At 45.1% G+C, this 9,686-nt stretch overlaps 1 protein-coding gene across 1 annotated transcript; it reads right to left on the reverse strand.

Annotated features, from left to right (window-relative positions):
* Positions 1-670: 670 nt before the first annotated feature.
* Positions 671-7,702, reverse strand: LOC115792176 (aquaporin-11-like). The gene is made up of 3 exons (XM_030746604.1): positions 7,029-7,702; positions 2,629-2,745; positions 671-2,385 (listed from the first exon to the last, which is right to left on the reverse strand). Exons 1-3 carry the CDS (start codon positions 7,615-7,617, stop codon positions 2,279-2,281), a joined length of 813 nt encoding a protein of 270 aa, XP_030602464.1. The 5' UTR covers positions 7,618-7,702; the 3' UTR covers positions 671-2,278.
* Between the last annotated feature and the right edge of the window lie 1,984 nt (positions 7,703-9,686).

Raw genomic sequence — 9,686 nt, forward strand, 5'->3', positions numbered from 1 at the left:
CCACACCAAACTCACTCATCCATGTCTTTATGGACCTATGGTCATGTTGGAACACGAAGGGGCCATCCCCAAATTGTTTCCACAAAGCTGGGAGCATGAAGCTGTCCAAAATGTCTTGGTATGCTGAAGCATTAAGAGTTCCTTTCACTGGAACTAGGGGGCCGAGCCCAACTCCTGAAAAACAACCCCACACCATAACCCCCACCCCCCACCAAGGCCACATGAAGCTTGGAGTTCTGCAGTGATTGATGTAGCTTATCACTTTGTGGCTGAGTTGTTGTCATTTCCAATCATGTCCAATTTTTTATAATACCACTAACAGTTGACTGTGGAATATTTAGTAGTGAGGAAATTTCACAACCGGACTTGTTGCACAGGTGTCATCCTATCACAATACCACACTGAGCTCACTGAGCTCCTGAGAGCGACCAATTCTTTCACTAATGTTTGTGGAAACAGTCTGCATGCCTAGGTGCTGGTTTATACACCTGTGGCCACGGAGGTGACTGGAACACCTGAATTCAATGATTTGGATGGGCGAATATTTTTGGCAGTGATGGGAAAACCTGAGTGTCTGCATTAAATTTCTCCACAACCTTAAAAAAAAAAAACAACAAAAAATACAGCAATAACATTTTTAAATTAGATATTTTTAATCAAAATACTGCATTTAAATTACAACAAATAGAAAACCTTCTATCCAAAATCATTGCACATTGTGTAGACAGGCATCTGTGTTTAATCACATTCTTATTCAAAAATAATTATACCAGTTTTATTCTCAGAAGCTTGCATTGCAGGGGAGGTATTTGAGGTCAGCTGTTATTATGCCCAGAAACTTCAGTGTGGTGCCCAAAAATAAAATACCAAAAATCTCACCAGCACCAAATCTTATACTAGTGCCAGAACTTTTAACTGTGTGCGGACACTGAAAACACAGTAATTTAGCAGACAGACACGCGAACAAAGCCAAACATGAGTCTCACCAGAGAACAGGTAAAAGCTCTGGTCACCCAGAACCAACCAAACCACCATCAGCATGTCCTAAAACTGAAGTCCAGTTTTCTTTAGCCCCGTTTACATGTTCAGTGAAGTGGAAACACTTCGGTGCAATCCAAAGGTTTAAGGCTTTGGAAACACCCAGTTTGGGAATATGAGTAAATTAAACACTGTAATATTGTTTTATGGCATTTTAAGACTGGACAGGACTGTAGAATATGTGCTCCTTTATTCACGAGAGGTCACCACAGCTGATGGCTCTACATATTTGATTTTGCAGATTTTTGTTTGTTTATTTATTTATTTATAAAGCTAGTGTACTCCTAGCATCATGCCAAGCCAAAATAAATGGAGGGGCTGCGTTAGCCGACACCGCTGGGAGCAGCTGAAAGTCTGGCACTGTGTGTGAACTTAAATAAAGCTGCTCAAATATTTATAATCTACCAAACTGCATAGAGAAAAACATCAATTTTAGTAGGTGCGCTGTCTCACCTAATTGCATATTAACCACTTAGTTGGTTGTGCTTTCTTTCAGTTACACGTGCAGAATTTCATGTTCTAAAAATAAGTGTGCTTCTGATGTTCTGCAGCTTCGTCATGTGTGCAGTGATATAAGCAGCAATATACATTCAACATATTATTACATACATTCCTCGATGCTGTGCTTCTGACACTCTTCATCTGTTTTGGCAAAACTTAAAACACTTTTGCATAAATCTTGAGACTAAATAAGAATCAAATATGAAATTAATTAAGCATTAAAAACAGTGCATATCCAGGGGCTGTTTTCCTGCCTTCAAAACATAATGTGTGCAGGCTAGAAAAAGTTGCTGCAGTTAGCAGCACACCAACATATTTTATGCTCTTTTGGTAGCTATAGAATCATTATAGCTAAGCAAATATTCAACTGCACAAAAAGAAAGGCCAATTAAGATTTCAGGTCAGCCTTAAGCCCCAGAATCTGTTATTTCTCACCCGTAAAATTACATCAGAGTAACACCTGCAGTGTTCTGATTACTGAAATGCTGCAGCTTTGTTGCACCATTTTCTAACAGTTTATTCAACAGCTTAGCAACAATAGTGGGCTGACATTTTTTTGGTCAATGACAGTGAAAGTGCTATTTACCCTGACAGTACAGACACATTACAGTGTGTCTATTTTTTTATGCATTTACTTTCTAAAGATGAGGCAAACCTGCAGCATTAATAACAAGTAATAACCATTAAGACACAAGGTATAAAACGCTTTAAAAACAGGCACGACCTGTGTCACTCGCAGCTACTGGGTCTTCTCTTTCTGGACGGCGGGAACGTCCAGCCCGATGGTGCTCTTACCAGAAAGGAAAGGGACGATCTTCTCAAACAGCAGGATGCAGCTCGCCACGCCTGCAGGCACATGTGTTAGACAGAGGAGGTTACTTTGGTAATGCACAAACAAAAAATACGTCAGGCACAACATAAATGCCTCTTTATTTAGAAGACAGTCATCCTAATCAAAACATGAAGTAGGGTGCAGGATGCATTTGTTCGACAGTCTGACCTTTCAGTGAATCTTCTTGGACTCTCTCACATCTAAATGTGGAGATCAAGTCAGCAGCTGCTTATCGCACCATCCAGTCTGATGCTTACCTAAAACGGGTCCCAGCCAGTACACAAAGCAATACTCCAGGTAGGTGTGGCCGCTGCAGGGGAACTGAACGGAGAAGGCCAGAACCGGGTTGAAAATAGCTCCTGAAATATTTCCACCTGCACGAAACAAAAGATGGAAGAATGATTAATTTACTGTACTCATGTTGAGCCATCTGTACATTTTACCTGTATGCTGAGGAGTGTAAATGCACATTTAATAATTTGCACTTTTGTGGTTTTTGTAGTTTTACAAGCACAAAGGCTCATGGGATGGTTTGATTTAGTAGCACAGTAATCATTATTTTAGTAATGCTGCTTAGATTTGGATTCTATGGATCTGTGATGTGGTTTCCAGGGTTTTGGCTTCTAAAAGGCCACCATGACTGCACGGATGACTCCTGGTGATTTCCATTACTCCCAGCAGCGTTCATGTGCAGGATTGTTCTTAAAAACCAGTGTTCCTGTAGCTGTGCGGTGTATGGGGCACTGTGGTGGCAGGGTGTGGTTTGGGGCATGGCTGCAGGGGAGAGGTGGGGCAGTGGGTTCAGGGAGGGGCGTCAGGGGAGTGCAGCTGCCTGACACGAGTTTTCATGATGTGTTTTGTGTTTTTTTTTTTATGCAGTAGCTGGAAGGGGAGAGAGGTGAACCCAGCCACAAATACCTGTGTAGACCCTGTGTAAATTAAACAATAAAACAACCTTTGTGTGAAAGTCGGAGTGTCATGTGTGTGTGTGTGTGTGTGTGTGTGTGTGTGTGTGTGTGTGGTGGGGGTGGGGAATGAACAACAGCATTCGTGCCACAGGCACAAAACTGACCCTTAGGTTTTCAAACAAAAATCGACCATTTGAATTTTAAGTGAAAGTGCATTTAACCACAGGAGGCGTCGTAGGGGTCCTGTGCAATGTGTGTCAGGTGGTGGCCAAGAACGGAGGCCCTGACGGACTGATCCCCGGCTATCGAGACTGGCTACTAGGACATGGAATGTCACCTCTCTGGTGGGGAAGGAGCCTGAGCTAGTGTGTGAGGTTGAGAGATACTGGTTAGATATAGCCGGGCTCACCACAACACCTGGGCTCTGGAACCAGTCTCCTGCAGAGGGGCTGGACTCTGTTCCAGTCTGGAGTTGCCCTTGGTGAGAGGCGGCGAGCTGGGGTGGGTATTCTTGTACAGTATCCTCTCGGCTTGTTGCCTGTATGTTGGAGTTTTCACCGGTGGACGAGAGGGCTGCTTCCCTAGGCCTTCGGGCCAGGGAACAGGTCCTGACTGTTGTTTGCGCTTAAGTGTCAAATGACCCTTAAGAGTACCCACCCTTCTTGAAATCGCCGGGCAGGGTGCTCATTTGGTGACTCCATCGTCCTAGTGGGAGACTTCAATGCTCATGTGGGCAGTGACAGTGAGACCTGGAGGGGCGTGATTGGGAGGAACGGCCTGGCTGATCTGAACCCGAATAGTGCTTTGTTATTGGACTGCTGCGCAGTTTGTCCACAACGAACACCATGTTCGAACATAAGGCTGTCCATAAGTGCACGTGGCACCAGAACACCCTAGGTCGCAGGTCGATGATCGATTTTATAATCGTATCATCAGATCTGCCGCAATATGTTCTGGACACTCGGGTGAAGAGAGGAGCTGAGTTGTCAACTGATCACCACCTGGTGGTGAGCTGGATCAGGTGGTGGGGGAGTATGCTGAATATACCCGTGCACTGGGTATATTTATTTTAAGGGTGCGCTGGGAATGCCTGGCAGAGGCCCCACTCCACGAGATCTTCAACTTTCACCTCTGGCAGAAGTTAAGTACCATTCCGAGAGAAGCTGAGGACACTGGGTCTGAATGGGCAGTGTTCCGCACCTCCATTGTTGAGGTTGCTGCTCAGAGCTGTGGCTGCAAGGTGGTTGGTGCCTTTCGTGGTGGCAATCCCCGAACCAGATGGTGGTCACTCGAGGTGAAGGGAGCAATCAAGCTGAAGGAGGAGTCCTATTGGGCTTGGTTAGCCTGTGGGACTCTGGAGGCAGCTGACGGGTACGGGCAGGCCAAGAGAATCAGAATCAGAATCAGAATCAGAAGGTTTTTATTGCCATATGGGTGAACAGGTTCACAGCATTAGGAAATTGCTGCGGTACTTCGTGCTTACAGAAAAAAACAAATAAGTATAAAAACTATAAGACAATATACAAGTATACAAATTGCAAATATACAGAGATATTAGAGCTATAACTATAGCACAATATTACAAAATTACAAAATATACAGTGCAGAGACTAATTAAAAGATAGAAGAATGTAGACTATATTCCACTAATATGTACATCAGTGCAGTCAGACAGGTGCATAGACATAGGGTCATCAGCGTTTGTGGAGGGTGGTGGTAACAGTCTTAGGGTAATTGTTCATGAGTCCAACAGCAGAGGGGAAGAAACTGTTCTTATGGCGGGAGGTTCTGGTCCGTATGGACCGTAGCCTCCTGCCTGAGGGGAGAGGGTCAAAAAGTCTGTGCCCAGGGTGAGAGTGGTCGGCTGTGATCCGACCTGCACGCCCCAGTGTCCTGGAGGTGTACAGGTCCTGGAGAGATGGGAGGTTACAGCCAATCACCTTCTCAGCAGAGTGCACAACGCGCTGTAGTCTCTGTTTGTCCCTAGTGGTGGCTCCAGCGTACCACACAGTGATGGAGGAGGTAAGGATGGACTCAATGATGGCAGTATAGAACTGCACCATGGTCCTTGCTGGCAAGTTGAATTTCTTCAACTGCCGCAGGAAGTACATCCTCTGCTCGAGGCTCGGGTGGTAGCCGACACATAAACTTGGATGTGGGAGGAATTCAGTAAGGCCATGGAAAAAGACTTTCAGACGGCGATTCTGGCAAACTGTCAGGTGACTCAGGAGGGGAAAGCAGTGCTCTACTCACATGGTGTATAGTGCGGGTGGGGCGCTGCTGACTGAGGCTATAGTCAGGTGGTGGAAGGAATACTTTGAGGACCGCCTTAATCCCACTGACACACCTTCTGTAGCAGAAGCAGCGTCTGGGGATGAGGGGGATCACTCACCCATCACTGGGGGTGAGGTCACTGAGGTAGTTAAACAACTCCTTGGTGGCAGAGCCCCTGGGGTGGAGGAGATTCGCCCTGAGTTCCTCAAGGCTCTGGATGTTGTAGGGCTGTCTTGGTTGACACACCTCTGTAACATCACGTGGAGATCTGGGTCAGTGCCACTGGATTGGCAGACTGGGGTGGTGGTCCCCATCTTTAAGAAGGGAGACCAGAGGGTGTCTGGTCCGTTGTTGTGGGCCATTCAGTCCCTGTACAATCACAGCCAGAACTTGGTTTGTATTGCCAGCAATAAGTTGGACTCATTTCCTGTGGCTGTTGGACTTTGCCAGGGCTGCCCTTTGTCACCGATTTTGTTCATAATTTTTATGGACAGAATTTCTAGGCGTAGCACAGTGGCGGAAGGCTTCTGCCTCGGTGGCCTCAGAATCTCTGCTTTTTTGTGGATGATGCACCTGTTGGCTTCATCGGGTGTTGGCCTCCAGCTCGCAGTGGAATGGTTTGCAGTCCAGTGTGAAGTGGATGGCATGAGAATTAGCACCTCTAAGTCTGAGGCCATGGTCCTCAGCCGGAAAGGAGTGGACTGCCAACTCTGGCTCAGAGACGAGTTGAGGGGGAGGGAGGTCTGAGCTTCTCTGCTTAGGCTGCTGCCCCCGTGACCTGGCCCCAGTGGAAGAAAATAGATGGATGGATGGCGTTTGATCAGATTTGAGTTAGTTAATCATTATTTTAGTCATGCTTAGACTTTGTTTTGGACATAGATATGCACTCAGCTATTTGCAGAGCACCACAACTGAAGCTTTCTGTAAAGATGAATGACTCCCAGTCAGTATTCATGATCAAAGTCTTTCTCCTAGTATTAATAAAACCAGTGTGCCTGTGGCTGTGCAGTGTATGGGACACATGAATGCTGCAGAAACTGAGATCTGTCTCTTAGGTACTTTGTGAAAAGAAAAAAATTTAATTTAATTTAAAATTACTCAAACTCATCCCCCAACTATACCAATTTTTCTTTGCTAACCTCTTCCTTTGAATATTTTCCTGTACTGTCCCCTTCAGCTACATCACTACTCTCTCCTACTCCAGAATTCCTCTGTCATCTGACTGACTTCCAACCTGCAGGGCATCCACTGGCAACATTCACCATCATCGTATAGATCATTAAATCAGAAATACAAAAGAAAAATGATGCGCTTATGTTCGTTTATGTTTGCTTCTCTTTTTGCATTAAATAAATTTAAAGGGCTTTCCTTTACTCATTTACAGTTGTGTAAAATGTGTAGGATGTTTGTGGCTTAATAAAAATTAAGCGGTTGCTGGTTTCAGCGCTGCTCTGAGCTGCTCCTCATTAACACACCTGCGTAAACTGCAACAGTGACAACAGCAGCGACGAAGTGAACTCTCAACTTTTCGTCCAGTCTGTGGCCATGCATGCAGGCAGCCTGGACGATGAAGGCGCAGGCCAGCTCCACCGCCGCGGCCTCCAGCAGCGTCCCACCGAGGGGGTCGAAGCACCTGAACCCAAACCTCTGGTGCCGCAGGTGGATGTCGGAGAGACCTAACGACCACACGGAGGCGACGAAAAGCTGCGCGGCGATAGCAGCTGCGAACTGGAGAGCTACGAGGACGCCGGCCGCCCTAACGCTGCTGGTGCCGCGACACACACGCTCCAGAGCCGCGGTGGGGTTGCACGTGGCCTCCCGGAAAGTTATCAGGTGGATTACAGTCACGGTGTAGGTGAGAGCCAGGCTGACGGAGAGCTCCAGCTGGCCCGTCTCGCCCAGCAGTTTGAGTTCGTGAGTGCAGCAGCAGAGCTGGAAGGTGGATGCCGCCTCCAGCAGGTAAATCTGGTAAGCTCCCGGGAAAAGACGCGCTGCGGTACGGATCGCCTCGCTGAGGAGCACCGAAACCCCCAGCGCCGCTACGGAAACCCACAGATTGGTCATCTCCCGGCTCTTCACACTCCTACTGACGGTCTGACCTCAAGGTACAAGCTGGTCCTCATGACGGGGCCAACTTTCAGGACTTATCTGTCGGTGCAAAGTCTGCTTCAACAGCGGCAACGCGCACGAAATGAAGCAGGACGCCTTCAAAATAAAAGTGGTGACATGAGTGCCTCATAATGACTGGTATTCAAAATCAAAACACTTCAGTCCCAGAGGAGAAATTGCTTTGCTGCGGATGTTGAATTAAAAAAAAAAATCCATACACCGTTCATTAAAGGTGTAATGCTAAAGTTAAAATATTAAAATTAAAATATTAAACTGTTATAATTGGAGTTTTGAGCACAGTCCCCTGACAGCAAGAAGATCCTTGGTTTGAATCTGCAGGCAGCTGAGGCTTTTCAGTGTGGAGGTTGCATGTTTGCATGCACATCCCACTCTGTGATAAATGTGCACCAAATCCTCATCAGACGAGTTGTGTTGGGAAATGTTCCCAGACTAACAAAGTCGGGGACAGTTTCTCCATATTTTATTTTGTTTTAATTTGTAATTTAATGTTTTGCCATGCCTAGTTTAGTTTCAGTTAACTTTCAATACGTGCATTAAAAAACAAAAACACATCTAACAATAGCCACCGCTACCTTTTTAATACAGCATTAAAACTTGTACTAAGATAAAATATAAGTTAATGTAAATGCAAAAAATATTAAGGAAAGATAGAAAAATAAGCACACATACAGCATATTAATTATTCCCTTTCAAAAATGCCCACGCAGGCTTCTAGGGCCTCTCAAATATATTGAGTCTGTTTTCACTGAAAAATCTGTCTCTAAATGTATTTGGCATTTGTACCATTCAGTGCTCAAATGTGGGTACAACGTCGTCGTTCCACTGCTGTAATAACTTTTTGCAGTCTGTTAATGTTTGTTTACAGAAATTGAAGAGTAAAGAGCTGGTCACACCAGTGACGGCTGTAAATGCATCCCAGTTCTCTCCAAATGCTTCAGAGTAACAGTGTCAAATGCTCTTCCAATAAGTGGTGAGTTTGTACATGACTAGAAAGGAGTCAAATTACCAGCAGCAGATTTAGTTTTAGGTAACTCTGGCTTCCTCCCATGGTCCCAAAGACGTGCATTTTAGGTTAATTGGTTATTCTGAACTGGCCTCAGGTGTGAATGTAAGCTAGAATGTTCTCTGTGTATTTCTGAAATACTCACATGAGCTTGCCACATTCATTCAGTCACTTAAATCACTTTTCTTTTCCATTCTGATGCTCGGTTTGAACTTCAGCAAGTTGTCTTGACCATGTCTGCTGTGTGATTGGCTGAGTAGAAGTTTGTATTAACAAATACTTGACAAAGAGGCTGGTGAGTGTATGTATGGTGGCCCTGAGTTACCAAACACAATAGAAAGTACTTCCTGACCTTATATCAGATTTGATTTGATATATATTTCTCTGACCGTCAAACACCACTGAGGAGAGAGGATAAGATTAAAATTAATTCATGGCAAACCTGTGATATGATAGTCTGTGAACTTATGCGGGGAAACATGGGTTAACTTTGCAAGTTGATAACTGGCTTCATGGACCACTTATCCTGACTGCCAGTGTTACAGTAAATGAACCCAGATAACAGAAACATACCCTGGGCATGTTGAACTTGCTTCATCTGCAGCAGGTCTACTAGCACTTCTGCACATACAGAAGTGCTAGCAGCTGTGGTGAGATTGGTTGGGCCACTGCTTTTGTCTTGAATGCAATACCTTAATAATTAGATGGACTAGTTCATTTGGTTGATACTTCAGTGGTGGACAGAAGATGAACTTTGACTTTTTCAGTAGTATTGTATTCAGCTCAGTACTTGGGTTGTTTGGTCATAAGCCAAACACATCCCTTCAGCCTCAGCTGTATTCTGTGGTAAAGGATAAATGCAAGCTGCTTTTTTCTTTTAAATTTCCATCGCATTAAACTGGACTGTACTGCCACAACAGCTGTTTTTGCTGTCGTCCTTCATGTGCTGCTTCCTGTCGTCTGACTTGGTGTTTCCTGTTTGTGCAGCGTTGTTAATATT

Source organism: Archocentrus centrarchus, chromosome 14, assembly GCF_007364275.1.
Source record: "Archocentrus centrarchus isolate MPI-CPG fArcCen1 chromosome 14, fArcCen1, whole genome shotgun sequence".
In the NCBI taxonomy this organism is placed as follows: domain Eukaryota; kingdom Metazoa; phylum Chordata; class Actinopteri; order Cichliformes; family Cichlidae; genus Archocentrus; species Archocentrus centrarchus.